This window comes from Salmo trutta, chromosome 9 (genome assembly GCF_901001165.1).
Source record: "Salmo trutta chromosome 9, fSalTru1.1, whole genome shotgun sequence".
NCBI classification, from domain to species: Eukaryota; Metazoa; Chordata; class Actinopteri; order Salmoniformes; family Salmonidae; genus Salmo; species Salmo trutta.
Window position 1 is genome coordinate 10,088,630 of NC_042965.1, and position 26,873 is coordinate 10,115,502.

At 42.8% G+C, this 26,873-nt stretch overlaps 1 protein-coding gene across 1 annotated transcript in view; it reads left to right on the plus strand.

Annotated features, from left to right (window-relative positions):
* trpm6 (transient receptor potential cation channel, subfamily M, member 6) overlaps nt 1-26,873 on the plus strand; it is a 94,609-nt gene that overhangs the window by 50,102 nt on the left and 17,634 nt on the right. The window contains exons 20-31 of the mRNA XM_029761910.1: nt 12,086-12,337; nt 15,918-16,092; nt 16,250-16,364; nt 16,520-16,716; nt 16,945-17,077; nt 17,178-18,172; nt 18,955-19,055; nt 19,279-19,381; nt 19,796-19,842; nt 21,699-21,754; nt 22,178-22,203; nt 22,409-22,429. Coding sequence (XP_029617770.1) covers nt 12,086-12,337; nt 15,918-16,092; nt 16,250-16,364; nt 16,520-16,716; nt 16,945-17,077; nt 17,178-18,172; nt 18,955-19,055; nt 19,279-19,381; nt 19,796-19,842; nt 21,699-21,754; nt 22,178-22,203; nt 22,409-22,429 — 2,221 coding nt within the window. The remainder of the gene's footprint in view (nt 1-12,085; nt 12,338-15,917; nt 16,093-16,249; nt 16,365-16,519; nt 16,717-16,944; nt 17,078-17,177; nt 18,173-18,954; nt 19,056-19,278; nt 19,382-19,795; nt 19,843-21,698; nt 21,755-22,177; nt 22,204-22,408; nt 22,430-26,873) is intronic.

Below are 26,873 nucleotides of genomic sequence, written 5' to 3' on the forward strand. Positions count from 1 at the left end.
TAGGGCCCTGTGAGTGTGCATAGAGAGTGCATATTTTTTGCTATTAAGCAGTCATTTTGGCATGGGGATAGAAGCTGTTCAGGAGCCTGTTGGTGTCAGACAATGCACTGGAAACGCTTGCCATGTGGAAGCAGAGAGAACAGTCTATGGCTTGGGTGGTTGGAGTCTTTAATGATTTAATGATGAAGTACAGGAGGGGACAACGCACACACCCCTGTGGGGCCCCCGTGTTGAGGGTCAGCGTGGCGGATGTGATGTTGCCTACCCTCACTACCTGGGATCGGCCCGTCAGGATGTCCAGGATCCAGTTGCAGAGGGAGGAGTTCAGTCCCAGAGTCCTAAGCTTGGTGACGAGCTTGGAGTGGACCATAGTGTGTGGACAAACGCTGAACTGTAGTCAACGAACAGCATTCTCACATAGTTATTCTTCTTATCTAGGTGGGTGAGGGCAGTGTGGAGTGCAATTGCGATTGCGGTATGCAAATTGGAGTGGGTCTAGGGTGTCTGGGATGATGGATTTGCTGTGTGCCATAAACAGCCTCTCAAAGCACTTCATGATTACAGACGTGACTGTTACAGGGCGGTAGTCATTGTGGCATGAATCCTTAGAGTTCTTGGGAACAGGAATGATGGTGGTCTTCTTAAAACATGTTGGGATTACAGACTGGGACAAGGAGAGGTTGAAAATGACTGTTAATATCCCTGCCAGTCTTTCTGTACATGCTCTGAGAACACGCCCTGGTAGCTTCTTTGTAGCCTAACCTACTACGTTTATGTTATTTATTTTCTGAACCACTCCAAAAAGAAGTTCCCTTGCAGGGAAAATAAAGTTCTTCTTCTTTTTAGCATTCAACTTACCATCAAGCATATGAGAATCACAATGATAACCAATCACGCTGCGTGTCATTAGTTATACAGTATGTTTTATGACGTCACCATTGTGAGGCAAGAGGTTGCCACGGGAGCCAACAAATCACTAGCCACATTGTGCTTCTCAAATCACATCCTACATAGAGTAGGCAATCTCTGGAATAGGCTACTACTTTTGAGGAGAGTGTAGTGCATAAATGAACTAAGGGAAATAAAGATTAGCCAAGAGGATACCTACTAATGGGGAGAGGAGCATTGCAAAATGGACCTTGTGTCAGGGGCAATAAGTGCCACCAGTCTTTTCAATCTATATTTAGCTATATTTCAGTTATCGTTCATTTCATCAAGACCAATACATCTATTGACATCATGTTTGTATGACTTAAAGACATGCTCCGGAACTTTGGTGACTAACAAGTATTTTATAAACCTCCTGCTTTGGGCTGGACATGTTAATGTGTAGTTCATACATGCATAATCTATGAGCGGAATTAGTCTTACCTCAAAATCCCTAGTTTGAAAGTGACGGTTTACTGGTAGCTGTGCAGTGCCATTATCCCTACATTTTCCCCACACGTGGGTAAGCCCCCTAGCAATTAGAGTTCTAGCTAATGAGCTTCAGCCCCTTGCTATTTGAGTGACAGCTAGCAAGTGGCGAGAGAGAGAGAACAATGACGTTCTGTACATATGTGATGTAGTATGCAATTTTCTGGGACCACTTTTGGCTCGATCACTACTTTCAGAACTGCTGGCTAAAAAGTATACAAAACTAGCGGAGAATCTCTTTAAACCCCACAATCATAGACTGTTCCTACTCTGCATGAGACTTTACATAGTGATTCTTCCTACCAGCTCTCACAGTTTCACATCAGAATTAGACGTTCATCCATGTTTCTCAAATGTCACATTTCAAGTTGTTCCAAACATCACATTTCAAAGTGTTTAACCTTTCAGACAATTTTTTTAAAAAGTGCTGCATCAGAAGAGTCTGTACCTTTTCAGAAAGTAGATTACTCTGGCATAGAATGTTCAGTATTGTTTCCCTGACAACAACAAACGTTGCTGATTGATGTGCTGTTGGGTTGTTTTTCAGTAGTTTTTTTTATGGTAGCTTTTTCTACTAACTGTATTGGTAAGTCATTGTAATTAAAAAACTTCAAAGTACACTCAAAAAGATGAGGGGTTCAACAACGGTTCTTCTAAGATCCCCAAAGTTCGAAGAACCTTAAGGTTCTTGGCACTAAAAATTGCCCCCAAAAGGTTCTTCCAAGAACCCCATAGGCGGTGGGGTTTATCAAGGAACCTCCTTAGTTGGTGGGGGTTCTTGCAGGAACCTAACTGCCCAACTGAAACATTTGGATTTGAATTTTAAAAGGACAGCAGGTGCAGGCACTTAACTGAAAAATGTAAAGATCTCTTCAATTTAAGGTAAGGTTTGTCCCTTATATGATCTAAATTGATATTGTTTTATGGCAATACCATCTATCTTTTCATATTTGTGCAAATCTTTCTAAAACAGAAAAAGGACACAATTCAATGGATATCAATCAACAAAGAGGTAAGAATATGTATGCTATGAGAATATGTTGAAGGCTGGCTGTATTGGGTGCAGATGACTGAACTGCTCACTTTTGTGTCTGTAGGTATACAGACAAGGAGGCAAACAAAGGTATGTCAATTGGTATTGGTTTGTTATTATGCAGATCACATTTACCCTCCTCCTCCCTCCCTTGCATCTTCAGTGAATATCCCATAGGCCTCTACATTATGGACAAGGTATGTGTATTAAAACCATTATCAAAACAGTTGTTTTCATTCACATTCACCACGAAAACCAAGGTATGAATACTGTCGTGTGCATGTTTTGTTAATCATCTGTATAATAGAACAATTTTGGATTCACAGACTTCACCCTCCCTACACCTCTGATGAATATAACAGGAAACCTGTTAGATCACCATTCACTACAAAATCATTCTGGCTATAGATACAGAGAACATCAATACATTATCATCAACACGCCAGAGGAAATACCAATTTGTCTTGGGGTTCTGCTGGGAGTTTACCTCATATTTGGATTATTTCATTCTGCTTTGCCACTAAAATCCTAATAAACACTGACAACTAAAATATTGTTATGCATATTATTATTAATATGATAATAATAAGAAGGGGGTAGTTAAAACAATTAACCCCAAAAGGTTCTTCGAGGATCCAGGAAAAGGGTTCTTTGAATAACTTATAGGGGTTCCCCACAGTTTCAATTTGAAGAACCCCTAAAGGATACTCCAGGAACCTTTTCTTCTTAGAGTGTAGGGGAGACTGATGGTTGAACATGTCCAACATTCTCTCTCACACACACCGGGCCACAAACAAAAATTAAATTGTTCAATTCAGATATTGTTTAGTTGAGAAGGGCCAATTAATGGAGTGTAAAAAGAATACACATTTTATGATTTGTATTATGACTTTATTTCTGCCACACAAAATGTTAAACATGGCAATGTTGTTTTTATGATCTCAATAAAGGCTTTCAGTATCTTGTTGCATGTCATGATATAACCATTCTGTTACATTTCACCCCAAGCCCTGGTACAACTGACCCGGGAGGTGGGGTAAACTGTTATATTTCACCCCAAGCCCTGGTACAACTGACCCGGGAGGTGGGGTAAACTGTTACATTTCACCCCAAGCCCTGGTAAAACTGATCCGGGAGGTGGGGTAAACTGTTACATTTCACCCCAAGCCCTGGTAAAACTGATCCGGGAGGTGGGGTAAACTGTTACATTTCACTCCAAGCCCTGGTACAACTGATCCGGGAGGTGGGGTAAATTGTTACATTTCACCCTAAGCCCTGGTACAACTGATCTGGGAGGTGGGGTAAACTGTTACATTTCACCCCAAGCCCTGGTAAAACTGATCCGGGAGGTGGGGTAAACTGTTACATTTCACCCCAAGCCCTGGTACAACTGACCCGGGAGGTGGGGTAAACTGTTACATTTCACTCCAAGCCCTGGTACAACTGATCCGGGAGGTGGGGTAAACTGTTACATTTCACCCTAAGCCCTGGTACAACTGACCCGGGAGGTGGGGTAAACTGTTACATTTCACCCCAAGCCCTGGTACAACTGACCCGGGAGGTGGGGTAAACTGTTACATTTCACCCTAAGCCCTGGTACAACTGACCCGGGAGGTGGGGTAAACTGTTACATTTCACCCCAAGCCCTGGTACAACTGACCCGGGAGGTGGGGTAAACTGTTACATTTCACCCTAAGCCCTGGTACAACTGATCCGGGAGGTGGGGTAAACTGTTACATTTCACCCCAAGCCCTGGTACAACTGACCCGGGAGGTGGGGTAAACTGTTACATTTCACCCTAAGCCCTGGTACAACTGACCCGGGAGGTGGGGTAAACTGTTACATTTCACTCCAAGCCCTGGTACAACTGACCCGGGAGGTGAGGTAAACTGTTACATTTCACCCTAAGCCCTGGTACAACTGATCCGGGAGGTGAGGGAAATTGTAACATTTCAATCCTTGTATTTGAGACAGTCAGTCACACCTTGTCTGTTTGATTTAGAGAGATAATACACTCCTAGAGTATCCTTTAGGGGTTCTTCAAATTGAAACTGTGGGGAACCCCTATAAGTTCTTTGAAGAAACTAGTTCTTTTAACTAACCCCCCTCCCCTATTATTATTAATAATAAGCATAACAATAACCCAATAATTTAGTTCTGTGTTTATTATGATTTTAGTGGCACAACAGAATAATTGTTTTTTAAATATGAGGTAAACTCCCAGCAGAACCCCAAGTCCAATGGGTATATCCTCTGGCGTGTTGATGCGGGGATGTTCTCCGTATCCATAGCCAGAATGATTTTGTAGTGCATGGTGATCTAACAGGTTGTAGGGAACACATTCTCTTTTGTAATTATACAGATGTTTAACAAAACAGCATTCATACCTTGGTTTTCGTGGTGAATGTGAATGAAAAAAACTGTTTTGATAATGGTTTTAATACACATACCTTGTCCATAATGTAGAGGCCTATGGGATTTTCATTGAAGAGGTAAGGGAGGAGGATGGTAAATGTGATCTGCATAACATACCAATAGACATACCTCTGTATGCCTCCTTGTCTGTATACCTGCAGCCACAGACACAAAAGTGAGCAGTTCAGTCATCTGCACCCAATACATCTAGCCTTCAACATATTCTCATAGTCTACATATTCTTACCTCTTTGTTGATTGATATCCATTGAATTGTGTCCTTTTTCTGTTTTAGAAAGACGGGCACAAGTATGAAAAGATAGATGGTATCATCATGAAACAATATCAATTTAGATCATATAGGGACAAACCTTAACTGAAATGGAACGACCTCCTCAATTTAGGGTAAGTGCCTAGACCTGCTGTTCTTTCAAATCCAAATGTTTCAGTTGGGCAGTTAGGCTCCTGCAAGATCCCCCACCAACTAAGGAGCCTTCTCGATGAACCTTACCTCCAATGGGGTTCTTGGAAGAACATTTTGGGGCCATGTTCAGAGCCACGAACCCAAAGGTTCTCCAAAGAAGAAGAACTCTTGTTGAACCCCTCATTTTGAGAGTGTACTTATACCAATTTGTAGCAGACAGATGGAAGTTGTTCCTATCACATTTTGAATGTAGTAACAATCTCTGAGAAATTGACAAACAATTTGTATTTAACTAGGCAAGTCGGTTAAGAAACAAATTCTTATTTAAAATGACGGCCTAGGGTTAACTGCCTTGTTCAGGGGCAGAACAACAGAAATGTACCTTGTCAGCTCGAGGATTCGATCTAGCAACCTTTCGATTAGTAGCCCAACGCTCTAACCACCAGGCTACCTGCCGCCTCACAATTCAGTGGTGTAAAGCACTTAAGTAAAAAATACTTGAAAGTACTACTTACTGTAAGTCGTTTTTTGGGGTATCTGTACATTACTATTTATATTTTTTTACATTTACATTCCTAAAGAAAAGGATGTACTTTTTACTCCATATATTTTCCCCGACTCCCAAAAGTACACATTACATGTTGAATGCTTAGCAGGACAGGGAAATGGTCCAATTCATGCACTTATGAAGAGAACACGTGGTCATCCCTACTACCATCTTTCAGACTCACTAAACGCAAATGCATCGCTTGTAAATGATGTGTTGGAGTGTACCCCTGGCTATCTGTAAAAAATGTCATCAAGAAAATAGTGCCGTCTGCTTTGCTTAATATAAGGAATTTGAAATGATTTATACTTTTGATACTTAAGTATATTTTAGCAGTTACATTTACTTTTGATACTTAAGTATATTTACAATTGCACTTTAACTTCGTAGTCATTGTTTGATTTCAAATCCAAACTTTGAGCATTGAGCCAAAAGAAGAAGAATTACTGAGGGCACTGTAAATCATATCGTAGGCCTAATAGTACTGTAGAGCTCTTTATACTTGCACACAATATAGCTGGGTCGCCTCGTCCTGCCCCTAGGGTTCCACCGCCCTACATCGCCCCAACCCAACTCATTCAGCTTTAGGATCTTAGTGAAACATTCATTATTGGTTTCAGGTGTGTTAGGCCAAGGCCAGAGTGACAACCAACAGTACAACAGACCCCCAGGGCCAGGACTGAGCAGCCCAGCAGCTAGGGATTGCCTAAATAGGTATCTCCCTTGACGTGGGCCTGTTTTCAGTACAGACTCCTTTGTCGTACAGTATTCCATATAAGGCATCCAGACCTTATGAAAGTTGCACAATATACCCTTAATCTGGTAATAAAGCAAATCTAGTGATAACTTGACATTTCTGCCATCCATTGTGACATTGTGGGAGGATAACCAACCTTCAAATGAATAGCAATGCATTTCTTAGCTGCTATAAATGCTACAGTTTCTTCTGATAACAGTCTCCATGACTGGGCATTCTAACATATCTGTATCCATTCATTACCATCAATAGTGTCTCGAAGGTCTTTCTCACATTTTTGTTTTATATGTTTTGTGTCATCGGGAAAAGCCTATCAACCCTTGATACAGTTTGGAGATCAACTTGTGTCATGTCCTCCCCGTCCCCAGTGAAAGTTGCGCCCCTGTGTCTGAAAGGGGTATAAAATTAGATTTTTTTATGGATTTCAACTTTGCTGTATCATCATTTAACCCCTGGTATAAAATCACCACAACTTCAGTATTTCAGAATCAGTAGCCTACAACAAGTAAAACATAAATTAATAACATTTTCTGACGACATATTTAGGCTACTTACCTCCATGTAGCCTACTTGAGAAACACTATCTGACAACAAATGAAGCTGTATTATCATGTTACTGCAAATCATAGGCTATGGTTCAACAACAGTGGCAAACACCGATTGAATTATTCTGTTCACCATTATTACATAAAAAACATATTTTGTGACATCATTGTGATGCAGACAGTTTCCATCAGACACCAAACCACCTAGACCTACTTCAGTTTCCCTCTGTAATTAACTCATTTCTGTAATTCAGGGCTCATCTGTAAAAGAGACCTTGGTCTCAGTATGACTCCCTGATAAAATAAAGGTTTAAAAGAAGTGTCAGACTGCTGTAGGCTACTCATACTACTACAACCTCTACCGCTACAGTATTGCAGTAAAGAAAGTGTTAAACTCACTCTGCATTAGAGGGCTATGGGACTGTAGCGCAAATATTTGTTTACAGTGTCCGTAAACAAATATGTATAATGGAAAGAAGGAGGGCAAGTGAGTCGATGTGCAATCCAAAAAGGTGATCATCATTGAAAGGGAAAAGGTGCAACATGCACACAGTCTACCATGGTGAGCGAGCATTGCTCATTTTCATTTTCAATTAACATTGAATCCCCAGTTATTTGTCTCTGCCTGCAAATCATCCTCCTAAAAGTTAGGCTTAGGCTATATCTTATAGGCTACAAAACCTAGCTCGAGAAAAAGTGCAAGTGTCCTCTGTTATTGCTGCCAATTCAAGTTCAGGAGCCATACGTGAGAGATCAGGGGCGCTGTAATTAAGTAGATAATGTGGGCTACAGCTGAGGAAGCCATGCCAAACTAGTAAAAAAAAAAATCTTTATTACAACATACACATATACACATACATACGTTTTTTTGCTCTATTAACCATTCCTTAATAATATGCCACCTTGATATAGGTCTACTATAAGACCTTGGCAACAAAAAGAAAACAGTCAGTGGCAGAATAAATTCAAGTGCACATACATTTGTTTAAGGCCAAAACCAGAGACCAACATCTGTTTCATGAAGTCCACAAAGCAAATAATACATGTAACAAACAATAATATGACCTGCAGCATGGTCAAGCAAGTTAATGTTTTCTAGAGTTTACTTAACTGGCTACTGATTTAGAACCAGGAGCACTGCCTCTGTTATTCCAGCACCGTTTCAACTTAAACATTTAAACATCAAATCAACATGTTCAGTTTAACCTGTTTGGGATAGGGGGCAGTATTTTCACGGCCGGATAAAAAACGTACCCGGTTTAATCTGGTTACTACTCCTGCCCAGAAACTAGAATATGCATATAATTAGTAGATTTGGATAGAATATACTCAAAAGTTTCTAAAACGGTTTGAATGGTGTCTGTGAGTATAACAGAACTCATATGGCAGGACAAAACCTGAGAAGATTCTATACAGGAAGTGCCCTGTCTGACAATTTGTTCTCCTTCTAGGGCATCTCTATCAAAAATACAGCATCTCTGCTGTAACGTGACATTTTCTAAGGCTTCCATTGGCTCTAGGAAGGCGCCAGAAAGTGGAATGAGAGCTCTCCAGTCTCTTGTCGAAAAACCGCAGGGGTTTTTGTGAGTGGTCCTTCTGAGAACAATGACACTGAGGCGCGCATGCACGAGACGACTCCATTTTTTTTCTTTCAGTGTTTGAATGAACACAACGTCGCCCGGTTGGAATATTATTGCTATTTTACGAGAAAAATAGCATAAAAATGTATTTTAAACAGCGTTTGACATGCTTCGAAGTACGGTAATGGAATATTTTGAAATTTTTTGTCACGAAATGCGCCGGCGCGTCACCCTTCGGATAGTGACTTAAACGCACGAACAAAACGGAGCTATTTGGATATAACTATGGATTATTTCGAACCAAAACAACATTTGTTGTTGAAGTAGAAGTCCTGGGAGTGCATTCTGATGAAGAACAGCAAAGGTAATCCAATTTTTCTTATAGTAAATCTGAGTTTGGTGAGGGCCAAACTTGGTGGGTGTCAAATTAGCTAGCCGTGATGGCCGGGCTATCTACTCAGAATATTGCAAAATGTGCTTTCACCGAAAAGCTATTTTAAAATCTGACACCACAATTGCATAAAGGAGTTCTGTATCTATAATTCTTAAAATGATTGTTATGTTTTTTGTGAATGTTTATCATGAGTAATTTAGTAAATTCACCGGAGGTTTGCGGTGGGTATGCTAGTTCTGAACATCACATGCTAATGTAAAAAGCTGTTTTTTGATATAAATATGAACTTGATTGAACAAAACATGCATGTATTGTATAACATAATGTCCTAGGAGTGTCATCTGATGAAGATCATCAAAGGTTAGTGCTGCATTTAGCTGTGGTTTTGGTTTTTGTGACATATATGCTTGCTTGGAAAATGGCTGTGTGATTATTTTTGGGAGGGTACTCTCCTGACATAATCTAATGTTTTGCTTTCGTTGTAAAGCCTTTTTGAAATCCGGACAATGTGGTTAGATAAAGGAGAGTCTTGTCTTTAAAATGGTGTAAAATAGTCATATGTTCGAAAAATTGCTAGCGGAACGTCTGTCCCTAACAGGTTTTAATACACGGAAAACAAACTTAAAGATACCAAAAAACAATTTAGTCAAGTCATTGTTGCTAAATATAATGTGGCTGTCCATGGTACAGGTTTCTATGTGTGTGTGTGTGTGTACAATACAAAAAAAGGTTTCTGTTACCCTACTTGTACTAGTTGAATGTCAATGCCATCCTCCTCTCATGTTGGCAAAACCTCTATGGCTCTGTCATACACTACACTTTTTGTTGTCATAGGCTACCTAGCTAAAATGCTTGCTAGCTTAACTTCCTCGCATGTGCAACAATCAACCAGCTAAGTAGCTAGCTAGTTAACATCTAGGCCACATATTGAACTTCAAGCCTCTCAGGACAGTGGCATAATATGTTAATTTATGGTTAGATCAGAATTGCCATCATAAAAATTGGCACGTACAGAGAATTAAGTCAAAACCACAAGTCTAAATCCCCATCCATGTCTTAGGAAAGGGTTGATTTAGCAAGTTAGCTACGGCAGGATATCAACACAAGCAGACCAGAAACAGACATGTTTTTCTGACAACGTTTTGCTTAGGATGTGATTTGATTGGTGTGAAGCCAAATCCAAACTGGCCTCCCTTGGTGGGAGTTTTGCTGCACCAGGACAACCCACAGTTGAGCTCAGCTCAATGCAATTGGCTGTCCTTTATTTTTTTTAAATGATCAAGGTAGGCCAAATGCTTGCTGGCATCAATCAATCAAATGCTACCAGCTATACTATTTTGTTCCAGACAGCATCGTGGGCTACACATACTGAGAAAGGGGCTCTGCATCTCTCGCTCATGTGATTTCTCCAGTGAGATTCAGCCACTTCCGAATTGATGGGAAATTATGAAAACAGAGATGAGAGAAATTTTGTAATTTTTATTGGTCAAATATTTTGGGAAGCATGGCATAGGATCTCACACAAGTGTGTTAAAATCAATTTAATCTGTTTTATTTTGAAAGTCTTCAGTAAGTAATACTAATTATCTAAATAAAATATGGGGGGGAGGGGGGGTTGACCCCAACACACTCATCCAACATATTACTACTTTACTGAAATGATCTACATTTTCCTTAAGGCTTTTCTACTTGTATATTTAAAAAAAACTTTTTTATAGATCTAACGTCATTGGAATATATATCTACAACTTTTTCAAAAAATGAGATCAATTTACCACAAAATCGTTTTGATGAAATATCCCCAAATGTTGTGATAGGGAATTTTTTGTTGAGCAAGATCAGTGGCAGCCAGTGAATGTGTTTGGAAAATAATTGTGTGACATCTTGTGGCCTTTATGTCAGTTACACTCATATTTGTCTTTCCAACTTTGCTCTTTTCAAACTACGACTGTAATACCGCCTAGTATAGCCTAATATAATGGTTCATGTGAGAAGCTCTGCTAATTTAACCTGTTTCTTAGGTTATTTCTGCACATTTTGATATTGCCTATAGGGACCATGGCTGGCAAGTGATCTGCGTTACATGACTCAAATCACATTGCGGGACTGCGGTTGTGTTCGGGACCAGTTCTTGCGGTAGCGGGTGGGAGTCAGACAGAGAGCCAGTTGGTGCGGTATGAAAAGCTGCGGGTGCGGACGGGAGCGGGGTGAATTAATCCGTCCCGCGCAGACCTCTACTCTGCACTGTACCCACTCAGTGTACTTCTACTACTAGCCTGTGAATGTTCATGTACTGCAGAAGCGTTTCTGTTTAAACTGTCTCACCACAGCTGTTCCCCAATTTCAGACTACCACACTGGTAGCTACAGTATCCCACTCCTACTACTTCACTCTCAATTTACCAGTACAACTTAATATGTAGCTGCATGACAAACAAAGCTGGCAAAAAAATACATCCAAATGTTATCTGATTTTACCATTACATACAACTAGCTACACCATGAAGAGTTACATCCATGAATGGACTACATGGAATGTGAATTAATTAGGAAAAGTGGCTAGCACTGACATCCATTAATCGGCCTTTATTTTCAGTGTGAGCGGTCTTCTGATTCTGGTCATAGAATACATGCATACACAATGTCTTGTATTACTTCACCATTGTAATTCAAGGAATTGCTGTGGGAGACAAAAGAAGTATGATTTGAATTCCATGGCTGGATCAAGCTACAGTTCTACATGTTGTATTGTTGAGTCAAATTTAATTCAAATGTAGAATTTTAGGGCTAATCAGAAAATCAACAGCAGCCCCATAAACAAATTGCTTTACTTTACTACTATGCAGCCCATTGGCCTTAAGGAGGGAATATGGGTCATTTGGGACACAGCCTAAATGTGTGTACTGCCTTTTTATGATAAAAAAAGGTCAAATAAATCAGTAAATGTGACACGTGTGGGTTGTGTCTACCTGTTAGGTGTTCATGTCGGAGCCGAGGAAGCCCAGTCAGAAGCTGAAGGTCTGGTTCGGAGAGTACTGGAATGTGTCTGACTTCCTGGCCATCATCCTCTTCCTGGTGGGGCTGGTACTGCGCTGGCACAGCGGGTCCTACCAGACGGCAGGGCGGATCACCTACTGCCTGGACATCATCTTCTGGTATGTCCGGATTCTGGACCTGCTAGCGGTCAACCAGCACGCTGGACACTACCTCACCATGATCACCAAGATGGTGAGTACAGCCTTTCCTTCCTTGGGCTAACATCTAGGATATTTACAAAACTACACTACTCAAAAAAATAAAGGGAACACTTAAACAACACAATGTAACTCCAAGTCAATCACACTTCTGTGAAATCAAACTGTCCACTTAGGAAGCAACACTGATTGACAATACATTTCACATGCTGTTGTGCAAATGGAATAGACAACAGGTAGAAATTATAGGCAATTAGCAAGACACCCCCAATAAAGGAGTGGTTCTGCAGGTGGTGACCACAGACCACTTCTCAGTTCCTATGCTTCCTGGCTGATGTTTTGGTCACTTTTGAATGCTGGCGGTGCTTTCACTCTAGTGGTAGCATGAGACGGAGTCTACAACCCACACAAGTGGCTCAGGTAGTGCAGCTCATCCAGGATGGCACATCAATGCGAGCTGTGGCAAGAAAGTTTGCTGTGTCTGTCAGCGTAGTGTCCAGAGCATGGACGCTACCAGGAGACAGGCCAGTACATCAGGAGACGTGGAGGAGGCCGTAGGAGGGCAACAAACGAGCAGCAGGACCGTTACCTCCGCCTTTGTGCAAGGAGGAGCACTGCTAGAGCCCTGCAAGATGATCTCCAGCAGGCCACAAATGTGCATGTGTCTGCTCAAACGGTCAGAAACAGACTCCATGAGGGTGGTATGAGGGCCCGACGTCCACAGGTGGGGGTTGTGCTTACAGCCCAACACCGTGCAGGACGTTTGGCATTTGCCAGAGAACACCAAGATTGGCAAATTCGCCAGTGGCGCCCTGTGCTCTTCACAGATGAAAGCAGGTTCACACTGAGCACATGAGACACGCCGTGGAGAACGTTCTGCTGCCTGCAACATCCTCCAGCATGACCGGTTTGGCGGTGGGTCAGTCATGGTGTGGGGTGGCATTTCTTTGGGGGGCCGCACAGCCCTCCATGTGCTCGCCAGAGGTAGCCTGACTGCCATTAGGTATCGAGATGAGATCCTCAGACCCCTTGTGAGACCATATGCTGGTGCGGTTGGCCCTGGGTTCCTCCTAATGCAAGACAATGCTAGACCTCATGTGGCTGGAGTGTGTCAGCAGTTCCTGCAAGAGGAAGGCATTGATGCTATGGACCAATTGAGCACATCTGGGACATCATGTCTCGCTACATCCACCAACGCCACGTTGCACCACAGACTGTCCAGGAGTTGGCAGATGCTTTAGTCCAGGTCTGGGAGGAGATCCCTCAGGAGACCATCCGCCACCTCATCAGGAGCATGCCCAGGCGTTGTAGGGAGGTCATACAGGCACGTGGAGGCCACACACACTACTGAGCCTCATTTTGACTTGTTTTAAGGACATTACATCCAAGTTGGATCAGCCTGTAGTGTGGTTTTCCACTTTAATTTTGAGTGTGACTCCAAATCCAGACTTCCATGGGTTGATAAATTGGATTTCCATTGATTATTTTTGTGTGATTTTGTTGTCAGCACATTAAACTATGTAAAGAAAAAAGTATTTATTAAGATTATTTCATTCATTCAGATCTAGGATGTGTTATTTTTTTGAGCAGTGTATATTCCCTATATAGTGCACTACTTTTGTAAGCCATTTCAGGCACACCCTACTGGGTTAGTGTAATAGAGATCCTGAGTGACGCAGCGGTCTAAGGCACTGCATCGCAGTGCTAGAGGCGTCACTACAGACCAGTGTTCAATCCCGGGCTGTATCACCATAGGCGGCGCACAATTGGCCCAGCGTCGTCCGGGTTAGGAGTGGGTTTTGGCCGGGGTAGGCCGTCATTGTAAATAAGAATTTGTTCTTAACTGACTTGCCTAGTTAAATAAAGGTTAAATAAAATACATAGCTCCACCTAATCACAGCCCAGTGTTTTTAAAATCTTGGCCTATAGCCCTCAAACTCAACTCTGGAACTCAAAGCCAGTTCCACTGCATTTTTCCATTGTTCCCCTCTAATCAGGGACTGATTTATACCTGGGACACCAGGTGTGTGCAATTAATTATCAGGTAGAACAGAAAACCAGCAGGCTCCGGACCTCGTAGGGTAAGAGCTCAATACCCCTGGTATGTAGGAACCAAAAGGGATACACATTTAAATTCTAGTCTAGCAATAAAATACCTGATAACGCAAATCAAGGGCTTGTTGATGAGAATCAGGGATTTTATTTTGTTGCTTGGACAACTAAAATGTGCACCCTTGTTTGCCCCCCTAGCACCAGGATGAAAAACACTGACTTATGCCACGTAGGGATGTGACGGTCATGGAATTTTGGATAACATTTATTGGTCAGCCAAATGACCGTGGTCACCATTATAGAATTAGTAGAACCGGCGTCCCCATTCAAAGAAATTATATGCATAATGGGTGTACTGGTGGCCATTGTGAGTGTACATATAGGATCAAAGCAGGAACTAAAAGCAGGAAGTGTACCCTTCAATATGTCCTATGATTTGTGATGTGATTACCATGGAAATTACCAGCCAGCCATTGCGAGGGTATCCATGAGTTTACTAGCCAAATTTCCAGGCTTAGATGTTCCAAGCCCGTTCTATTCATTATATTTCTAGGTGTGTTGCTGCTGCAGGGAGCAGGGCGTTGCCTAGGCACCCGAAGGCTTGTTTCAGCAAGGCGCAACAAAGTTTTATTATGTTCTAAAGAGTCCATGTTACCGCAGAAACGGGCTCAACCGCACAAATGCCTGGCCATCTCTTCTTCAGTCAGCTGTTCGTTCCACAAAAAAGAAAACAGTTATGACGGTTGTTTTATTTTCATGATGGTCTTCATACATAACCGTTGGTTACACAGTTATACGGTAATTGTGCCAGCCCTAATGCCACAGCATAGGGAAGTATTCAGTCCCCTTTACTTGATGGAGGCCCCTGTGTTCTTGGGGACCTTCAACGCTGCAGACATTTTTTAGTAACCTTTCCCAGATCTGTGCCTCGACACAATCCTGTCTCGGAACTGTACGGACAATTCCTTCGACCTCATGGCTTGGTTTTTGCTCTGACATGCGCTGTCAACTGTGGGACCTTATATAAACAGGTGTGGGCATTTCCAAATCATGTCCAATCAATTGAATTTACCACAGGTGTAAAAACAAGGATGATCAATGGAAACCGGATGCACCTGATCTCAAGTTCGAGTCTCATAGCGAAGGTCTGAATACTTATGTAAATAAGGTATTTCAGTTTTAAATATTTTATACATTTGCAAACATTTCTAAAGAACTGTTTTCACTTTGTCATTATGGGGTATTGTGTGTAGATTGATGAGGATTTATTTTTATTTGATCAATTTTAGAATAAGTCTGTAACAGAACAAAATGTGGAAAAAGTCAAGGGGTCTGAATACTTTCCGGAAGCACTGTAGTTCTAAAAAGGGCTTAAAATTGAACATTTTATCATGATAAAAAAACAAAAAAGAATGTGTGATACAAATGTAAAAAGTACGTCAAACATCCTATCTTTCAATGAAGTTTCCATGTGAGAATTGCCAGAACACTCTGAGATACCGCTTGCGTGGAATCGCCCATTTTAAAATATTTTCCTCTATGTTCTCGACCCATCTGCTCAGACCAGTAACATGTTTTACATTGTGGTCATGATGGCCATCGTGCTGCTGAGTTTCGGGGTGTCCAGGAAGGCCATCTTGTCTCCAGACGAAGCTCCGTCATGGAGCCTGCTCAGAGATGTGGTCAACCAGCCGTACTGGATGATGTTTGGAGAAGGGTACCCTGATGAAATAGACGGTGAGTAACTACTAACCAGTGACCAGTTACAGTAGTGGTTCCGTTTGGTTGGAGTTGCTTACAACACCAGAGTTGTGGGGGTGACTCTTGCATGGGCCACAGTCAATGGGAATATGGCGCCATTTGAGACCCCCTGTCCCTTTTGTGTTTATGGCAGCCTGTGCAGAAGGCAAGCCGTGTGCCCCCGGGGCTTTCCTCCACCCTTTCCTCCAGGCCGTCTACCTCTTCTTCCAGTACCTCATCATGGTCAACGTCCTCCTTGCCATTCTCAAGTAGGGACTCTAAACCCTCCATCAAAAATAAAAATTGTCTTTTGAATCTATCTTTCTCTGCCTGATTGTGTCTTTATGTTTATGCTTTATGTACAAATTTGGTGTTGCAGCATCTCTCAGTGCTTTACGGTTTGTTATGGATATTTTTTTGACAGCAATGTCTACTTTAAAATGAAGTTCGCGTCCAAAAAACTGTGGATGTACAACCGTTACCGTTACATCATGACCTATCAGGAGAAGCTGTGGCTGCCCCCGCCCCTCATCAGCCTGATTCACATGACCCTGTGTGTGACCGCCATTTACCGGAAACACAGGGGCTTGTCTGAGAAGGAGAGGGACTCCTGTCGGCTTAGTGAGTGTGTGTGTGTGTGTGTGTGTGTGTGTGTGTGTGTGTGTGTGTGTGTGTGTGTGTGTGTGTGTGTGTGTGTGTGTGTGTGTTTTTGGATGAGTACAACTGATTTAGCCTTAGTCTACTACGCTGTTGTTCTATGACAGTATTGAAAATGCTACAGTACTTCTAAGTGAGTGTATGTGTGTTTGAAATATGGACTTGTTTGTAATCTTTCTCTCCCTCTGTCAGAGCTTTACCTGGGCCGAGAGGAGCTGAAGAGGCTTCATGAGTTTGAGGATAGGTGTGTGATAGCTTATTTCCACAAGAAAAAACAAGATGTTCTCTGCAGCCAGATCCACAGGATCCGAGCCACTGCAGAAAGGTGAGTCTGAGATTTTGAAAGAGTCCAACTACCTCTCAATAACCATAGAGATACCCTTTTTGTGACTCCCCTGAATGTCTCTGTGTCCTTGACCTGACAGGGCTGAGGAGATGGGTTTAGTTATTGGTGAGGTGTCTGAAAGGGTCCATTTCATCCAGGACAGGCTGCAGGTGCTGGACAGCCAGCTGGGCCAGCTGCAGGTCCTGTCCGCCCTGGCCGTGGACACCCTCACCCTACTGTCGGCCTCTGACAGCCTGCAGCAGAAGGAAGCCCACCTGGGACACTGCCGGCCAATTGCCCACTCCCATCACCACTCACCCAACAGCTGTACCCTTCCCCACATAGACATCACGCCGTGCCACACACCCAAGGCCTACAGCAGCACCCCACCCTCCCTGCTGTGGGGCCACACCTCCCGCAGCCACCGTCTGCCACTGGAGTGGCACCCAGGAACATGGGGGGATGGTGGCCATGAGGGGTGGGGGGCTGGCGAGACAAAAGAGGAAGAGGAGGTACAGAGTATCATAGTGCGTCACGGTGGCGAGGTATGGCCGGTTGGTTATGGCTTTGCCCCGCATGACTCTCTCCCTCACCTGGGCGGTGCAGGGCTCAGGGACAGGACCCCCTGTGAGTCGTTCGGGCCATCCCACTGTGATTCTCTGGAACCCCCCCACTGCAAACCCTGGGCCTACTGCGACCCTGAGATGTCCATGGAGGAGGACGAAGAGGGGGAGGTTGAGCAGCCCTTTGATGTGGATGTGTTGAGGGCCTCTAGCCATGACTTTCTGTTGTTGGACCCCCAGGACGAGAGAGGCTGTGGGGCCATGGGTTTGGTGAACCCTTCCTTCTGTAAGGATGACGACCCAGGGGCAGCTAGCTCCAGACTGGGCCAGTGGGGCAGGAAGTGTCCTCGTCGGTGGACATGTCTGTCCAGGGACCAGCCGCACAGACACAGCCGCTCTCCTTCCTCTAGCATGGAGAACATGGCTCTATCTAATCCCTCCCTAAGGCCACTACAAGCCTCTTTCCCCGCCCTCAACTGCCTATCAGGGGAGCGGAGCTTCACAGCTGACATTGGCTGCAGTAAAAGCAGAGGTACTGTACCACCCTCTTATGCTTGGTGAGCATTAGTAACAACATGCAAAGAAGGCTCAGTAACCCAATATTTGATTTTGCCATCACATTTGTATTATGTACCACATTTCAAATCAAATCAAATGTTATTTAAAGTGACTAGGCAACAGGATAGATAATAAACAGTAACAGCAGCGTGCAGTATTTGATGAGGCAAAATAGTTTGTGCAAAAAGGGTCAATGTAGCTATTGGTTAACTATTTAACTAACTATTTAGCTGTAGGCCATCATTGTAAATAAGAATGTGTTATTAACTGACTTGCCTAGTTAAATAAAGGTTAAATAAAACAATTCTAAAATTAAAAGCAGTTTTATAACTTAGGTATAGGAGCTGTTCAGTGGTACCGCTTACCGTGTGGTAGCAGAGAGAAAAGTCTATGACTTGGGTGGCTGGAGCCTTTGACAATTTTTAGGGCCTTAGGGCCTTCCTCTGACACCGCCTGGTATAGAGGTCCTGGATGGCCCCAGTGATGTCCTGGGCCGTCCGCACTACCCTCTGTAGCGCCTTGCAGTCGGATGCCAAGCAGTTGCCATACGAAGCGGTGATATAGCCAGTCAAGATGTTCTCAACGGTGCAGATGTGAATGCTATGGGACGATAGTTATTTAGACAGGTTACCTTGACGTTACCTTGGCCACATACCCATGTACGAGTGCAATACCCATAAGGTAAAAGATTCCATGACACTAATCCATTTCTCAATGTATCTCTAGTGATTCTACCTGTCCTGGTTTGTTTTGCAGAGTGGTCCAAGTCGTCTGACCTGGCGATGACCTCAGGGAGCAGAGAGAGGTGTCAGGCCAGGAAGACAGTCAAGATTTTGGAGGGGAGTTCTTCAGATGCTGTAAGACAGACAGACAGACAGACAGACAGACAGACAGACAGACGTCTGAACACTGAATCTGTTCAATCATATACTCAAACTGCATCAGCCATTTACTACTAGGTCCTGCACAGTGCCAGTCTAACGGAGCCATAGCTATTTATATCAGTACATGTAAAGCTGTGTATAGCCCATGTATATCGATTGATTTGAGATGAGCCTTCATTGACCTCTTTGCTCTCAGGTGAAACAGGTGGGCTCTTACCTCTCTGACGTGTGCAGGAAGAGGAGGCGCAGGGGAGGAGAGCCTGTGTGCTGGTCTACATCTGCTAGCCTCAACAAGTTCAGTATGTGTCAATGTGCAGTTCCCATAGAGACAGAAACAGGGCACACCTCCTTTCTTTGCCATAGATCACTTCTGTGACAGCATGCTAAAGCTGCTCTCCATCTCTATGACAGTGCTCTACCCAAAATGTCTGAATGTACCCTAACCTAAAGCTATGGCTATATCCTACACCCTTATAAAAAAGGGTTACAAAAGGATTCTTCGGCTGTCTCCATAGGAGAACCCTTTTTGGTTGCAGGTAGAAGGCTTTTCTGTTTCCATGTAGAACCCTCTGTGTAAAGAACCCTTTTAGGTTCTAGATAGCACCTTTTTTCTGAGAGTGTTGATGAACTGCACCTAATTGACTTCATATCAGCTTTTGACGATTCACCATTGTCGTTTCACCAAACACCCTCTCATGTCAATATTGTTACAGATTTTGAACCCCTGGATTCTTTGCAGAAAGAACATTTTTCACGTCAGGTAAAATGTTATATTGTGTATAAGCAGTTATATTTCCTGTATTATAAACATGTTAAAGGTCCTATGCAGTCGTTTTTATCTCAATATCAACTAATTTCTGGGTAACAATTAAGTACCTTAACTGTGATTGTTTTCAGTTAAAATGGTAAAAAATAAAATAAAAATTGCTTCTTAGCAAAGGGCAATTTCTCAAGGAAGATTTTTTCTAGGACAGAAAATTTGCTGTTATTGGCAGAGCAGTTTGGAATTCTTTCGTATTTGTCTATTAACTAATTTACTGTGTAGTGATGTCATCTTGGAAGGCCAAAACTCCATCCTACCTAAACAGGCTGAAATGTCAGTCTTTTCAAACAGCTCTTACACTAAAAGGTCATTATCATCATTTTCACAATTTCATAGTATTATTCCAACCTCGTAGTGTGAAAATATATACAAAAAACAGGGAAATCACGTTTTTGACTGCACTGGTAAGGCAGTAATAAAAACGTGGAGATGTATACTGTATAGCGATATCTCTATATAGTTTGAAGACTGTTTAAACATTTTCAGCTAAGACTATGGCTGCGTTCCAAGCTGACTACATTGCAGTTGCCTGCTAGATCTCACGGCGTCTGGATAGTTGTTTAATTATCAGCTAACCATATCATATGACATACAGTGCCTAGTGAACGTCTACTCACCCTTGCAATTTATAGTGTTTTGCCTTAAATTTCTATTTTACCCACCACTGATCTACAGTTTACTCCACATTTAAGTGAAAGAAAAATGATGTCATCAGAAATGAATTTTAACAAAGACTTCTTGATTGCAAAGGTATTCACACCCCTTGCTGTGACACATCTAAATACATTCAGGAGCAAATATTTTCATAAAGAATCACAATTTCTTGATTGGGGTCCATCTGTTTGCAAAAGTAGTGGCTCTCTTAATTTGAGTGCAACTTCCTCTGCCTATCAAGTATCAAGGTAAGACCCAAGTGCAGACGGTGTGAAGTAACAATGTTTATTGTAACAACAAGCGCAGGAAAACGACAGGTCATGGCAGGTAGGGGTCGATAATCCAGAGTAGGAGCAAAGGTACAGGACGGCAGGCAGGCTCAGGGTCAGGCAGAGTGGTCAGGTGGGCGGGTACAGGGTCAGGGCAGGCAAGGGTCAAAAACCAGGAGGATGAGAAAAGAGAGGCTGGGAAAGACAGGAGCTGACAGGACACACACTGGTAAGCTTGACAAACAAGACGAACTGGCCCAGACTGACAGAAAACACAGGTATAAATACCCAGGGGATAAGTGGGGGAAGATGGGTGACACCTGGAGGGGGGTGGAGACGAGCACAAGGACAGGTGAAACAGATCAGGGCGTGACACTGCCTCTATAACGTCAGAGGATCAATCATTTCCAACCAAACTGACTGAGCTTGAGCAATTTTGACAAGAACAATGGATATTATGTTGGCCTAAAAGTTGTACAAAATTGGTGGAATATTATTCAAAATGATTCACAGCTGCAATTGCTGCCAACGGTGCTTCCAGCAAGTATTAACTCTGGGGTGTGAAGACCTTTGCAATCAAGATATCAGTTAGTTATTATTGTTAGTCATTTTTGAAATGTTTTATACATTTTTTTTCACTTTGAAAATGTGGAGTAAGTTGTGTAGATCGGAAGGGAAAAAAATCTAATTGAATTCGTTTTTAAATAAAAATGTAAGGCAGCAGTATGTGCAAACTGTGCAAGGGGTGTGTAGACTTTCACTAGGCACTGTAGCAATCTGATGCCCGACTGTGCAGTCGATGACATAGCAATCAACTATTGGTTGATGCAATGCAACAACTGTTATGGATGTTCTGCTCTTGTCCTGTAGGACTCCAGTCAGGCCGTGTCGACCAGCTGGGCCCGCTCTGTCAGCCGCAGGTCCTCGTAAGTCTGCATGGGGCGGGACGAGCTTATGAGATCACATGTACTGTACATGTACCCTTTTTACACTATCTCTGTTCGGCTTAGTAGTGTAAAAAGGCCAAATGGAGTCCAACCTGGGTTCAAAAATATTATTGAACTTTCAAATACTTTGAGCGTTTGATTGAGCCTACCTGGAGTGACAGATGGGCGGGGTTTACTGTTTTTGTACTATCCCATTGGTTCCATTGCGCCAGGCAAGATCAATCAACCACAGCTAGTGATTGGCTAGCAGTTAGCGAGCAGCTAGTATTTGAAAGAAAACACATTTGATCTCAGATCTGCATGGAGTAGTGGTGTAATTGTGGAGAAAGTAGTCATTGTGGAAGTACTGAAGTTGTGTATAGTAGGATAGTTTTATCAGTTCTGTATGTTCTTCTGCTTTAGAGTGCAGGGTGAGATCGCACCTGAAGGTAGGCAACCTGACTCATGTCTAGATAAATTGCTTGTATGTAAAAAAATTCTATATTAGTTTTCCCTCATTCTTTTTCTCGTCTTTCCCCTCTGCTAGAATATTCACCTTCCAAATCAAAGTCGTAATTGTTAACTGTAATTGTTCATTTTGTTCTGTTCTTTGTTGTTTATTCTGTTTGTCTGTTACATTTCAATCAACGGAAGACCTGGACCCACACTACTCAGGTACTCCCCAACAATCACATAAATCATATTTAAAAATATAGCTGCAAGCAGCAATGAACGGTGTTCACAGGTTGACAGATAGGACACAAGATCAGTTGGATAACAAAGTAAGCACTTTATCATGTATGAACTATCTTCCTTTATGTTCAAACAGTGAAAGCATTACCATGTTTATCTCTCAATACCACAAGGATGACACTAGCAGGACCAGATTACAGAACGGGCACGAAGGGCACGTGCCCTGTGGTCCCCGATCTCCGGGGGCCCCCAACCAAATGTATTTATTCATTTTTTTGGGTTGTGGGCCCCCTGGAGGTCGGGGCCCCCCCAGATAGCATATGATAGCAAAATGTGTTGAATTGCAGGAAATTAGTTTTACAACTGCAAAATTCCCTCTCAGCCTCATGGCAAAATGTGTAGAATAGCAGGAAATTAGCTTTAAAAATGCAAAATGTTAAAGGGTCATTTCACTGCTGCTCTGTTCCACTATATATGTCCATTAATATGTTATTAACATATAATGGGTCATAAAAATAGATAATTTCTTCACTACACGCAAATACCAGCGTTACTGCATCTCATTTCCTTGTTGTAAGCAAAACACAATATCTAGAGCAATTTCAGGACATGTACCGCCTCGTTGAAGGTGGATCCAGTTGATGTGGAGAAATAGCAAAATGTCTGTGTTTGTAACCAGCACTTTCGGCCAGAGGATTTCTAAACTGATGGGGTTGCCAGGTCGTCAACTGTTGAAAAGTGAAGCTATTCCAGCGATTTTCCCCATCAAAAAAGAAGGCATCCGATCAGCCAGCATCAGCGCAGCAGAAAAGAAGTCAAGCTGAGGTAACGTAGCTAACATTACCTAGCTAATTAGCTAGCGAACTACATTTGTTTATCTAAACCAAAATCTAGCTAGCTAGCTGGATTTAATAATATGCTGGCTAGATATTCCAAAGCAAATCAATATAATTAGCCAGCTGCTATCTGGCGACGTGATTTGTAGCTTTGCAAGCTAACGTTAGCTTCGTTAGGTTATGTTAGTTACAGCCTACCGGACCGGATCTAACCGTTTGCTAGCTAGCTAACTAACTTCTGGAGAGGCTAACATGACCACGTGTTCTATTTAGAGTCCGATCCCATCAACATCAAGCTCAGCACTATGGCTCCATGATGAGCAGATACAGTGCATTCAGAAAGTAGTCAGACCTCTTGACCTTTCCCACATTTTGTTACAGTATAGCCTTATTCTAAAATTGATTAAATTAATTGTTTTCCTAATCAATCTACACACAATACCCCATAATGACAAAGCAAAAACAGTTTTTTTGAAAACGTTGCAAATGTATTTAAACAAAAAACAGAAATACCTTATTTACATAAGTATTCAGACCCTTTGTTATGAGACTTGAAATTGAGCTCCGGTGCTTCCTGTTTCCATTGATCATACTTGAGATGTTTCTACAACTTGATTGCAGTCCACCTGTGGTAAATGCAGAGTTGGTCCTACAAAGCCAGAGCCCCCTGATGGGAGAGCATAATATACAAAGAAAATCTCAAAGCTGCTAATGAGAACCTTGACGACCTTGTACCTAGCCGGCGGGGATTCCGGTGGGGTACCCCCCCACCCAGGTAGTGGTAGTGCTGACAACACTGGCTGCAGTAACCTATGGGGAGGGGGTCACACTTGGACAATCAGAGAGAGGTTATATTATTGTGACCCTGGTGGCACAAAATAATCAATGGTCTGACTGCACAGAGGTGCTTGGGAAAATGGTCACAACGGGGGACCAATGTGTGTGTTTCAGGGGAAGGGGGTGTATCTGATCTCCATCACCTAGGACTTGACCTTGGTTAATCAAATCTCCCCATTTTTGCTAATTTTCTCAATCTTGCATGCTTTCTCAAACAGCTGTAACTGTATATGCATTCATAAATCAAGTCCTTTCTTGAGTTGAGCTCTGGGATGTAACAACTGTTGAGCATATGCGCTTATGGTTGATTGTGGAGGAAAGTGGTTGAGTATGTAAGTGTGTGTGTGTGTGTGTATCCCACATCTGTTGCTAGGGGGTAAGAATGTTAGGGACAATATCTGGCCAAAATCTAAACTGCACCTGGGCTGGAATAATACATTATGGCCTTTGTCTTGCATTTTAAAAGAAACATTTTCTTTTTTTCTTTGTATTATCATTTACCAGATCTAATGTGTTATATTCTCCTACATTCCTTTAACATGTCCACAAACTTCAAAGTGTTTCCTTTCAAATGGTACCAAGAATATGCATATCCTTGCTTCAGGGCCTGAGCTACATTCAGTTAGATTTGGGTATGTCATTTTAGGTGAAAATTGAAAAAAAGGGGCCAATCCTTAAGAGGTTTTAAGTCTGGGAAAACTCCAGGGCTGGATGGCATACCAGTTGAGGTATACCAAACTTTTTTTGATATACTCAGAAGACTGTTATTAGCATGTTTTAACCACTCTTATGTAAATGGTGGATTATCAGACACTCAACAAGAAGGTCTGAATTCATTATTACTGAAACAGGATACAAGTGATAAATATAAAGATCCAGTCCATTTAAAAAAATTGGAGGCCCCTTACAATGTGTGATGCAAAAATTCTAGCAAAATGTATAGTACATAACATCTGGTGCCGACAGAGATGGCCGCCTCGCTTCTCGTTCTCAGGAAACTATGCAGTATTTTTTTTTTTTATGTATTATTTCTTACATTGTTACCCCAGGAAATCTTAAGTTTTATTACATACAGCTGGGAGGAACTATTGGAAATAAGAGCAACGTCAACTCACCAACATTACGACCAGGAATATGACTTTCCCGAAGAGGATTCTCTGTTTGCTCCACCACCCAGGACAATGGATCAGATCCCAGCCGGCGACCCAAAACAATGGCGCCGCAGGAGGGGCAGAAGAAGCGGTCTTCTGGTCAGGCTCCGTAGACGGGCACATCAAGCACCGCTCCAAAGTTTACTACTCGCCAATGTCCAGTCTCTTGACAACAAGGTAGACGAAATCGGAGCAAGGGTTCCCTTCCAGAGAGACATCTGAGATTGTAACGTTCTTTGTTTCACGGAAACATGGCTCACTTGAGACACGCTATCGGAGTTGGTACAGCCACCTCGATTCTTCACGCATCGCGCCGACAGAAACAAACATCTCTCTGGTAAGAAGAAGGGCGGGGGGGTATGCCTTATGATTAACGAGACGTGGTGTGATCATAACAACATACAGGAACTCAAGTCCTTTTTCTCACCTGACCTAGAATTCCTTACAATCAAATGTCGACCGCATTATCTACCAAGAGAATTCTCTTCGATTATAATCACAGCCGTATATATCCTCCCCCCAAGCAGACACCTCGACGGCCCTGAATGAACTTCATTGGACTCTATGTAAACTGGAAACCACATATCCTGAGGCTGCATTCATTGTAGCTGGGGATTTTAACAAGGCTCATCTGAAAACAAGACTCCCTAAATTTTATCAGCATATCGAATGCGCTACCCGGGCGGAAAAAATCTTGGACCATTGTTACTCTAACTTCCGCGACGCATACAAATCCCTGCCCCGCCCTCCTTTCGGAAAATCTGACCACGACTCCATTTTGTTGCTCCCAGCCTATAGACAGAAACTAAAACAGTAAAAACGCCCGTGCTCAGGTCTGTTCAACGCTGGTCCGACCAATATGATTCCACGCTTGAAGATTGTTTCGATCACGTGGACTGGGATATGTTCCACATAGCGTCGCACAATAACATTGATGAATACGCTCATTCGGTGAGCGAGTTTATTAGCAAGTGCATCAGTGATGTTGTACCCACAGCAACTATTAAAACCTAACCCAACCAGAAACCGTGGATTGATGGCAGCATCCGTGCAAAACTGAAAGTGCGAACCACTGCTTTTAATCAGGGCAAGGCGACCGGAAACATGACCGAATACAAACAGTGTAGCTATTCCCTCCGCAAGGCAGTCAAACAAGCTAAGCGTCAGTATAGAGACAAAGTAGAGTCGCAATTCAACGGCTCAGACACGAGAGGTATGTGGCAGGGTCTACAGCCAATCATGGACTACAAAAAGAAAACCATCCCCGTCGTGGACCATGATGTCCTGGTCCCAGACAAACTGCTCGCTTTGAGGACAATACAGTGCCAACGACACGGCCGCTACCAAAACCTGCGGGCTCTCCTTCACCACAGCCAACGTGAGTAAAGCATTTAAACGTGTTAACCCTTGCAAGGCTGCCGGCCCAGACGGCATCCCTAGCCGCGTCCTCAGAGCAAGCGCAGACCAGCTGGCTGGTGTGTTTACGGACATATTCAATCAATCCTTATCCCAGTCTGCTGTTCCCACATGCTTCAAGAGGGCCACCATTGTTCCAGTTCCCAAGAAAGCTAAGGTAACTGAGCTAAATGACTACCACCCCGT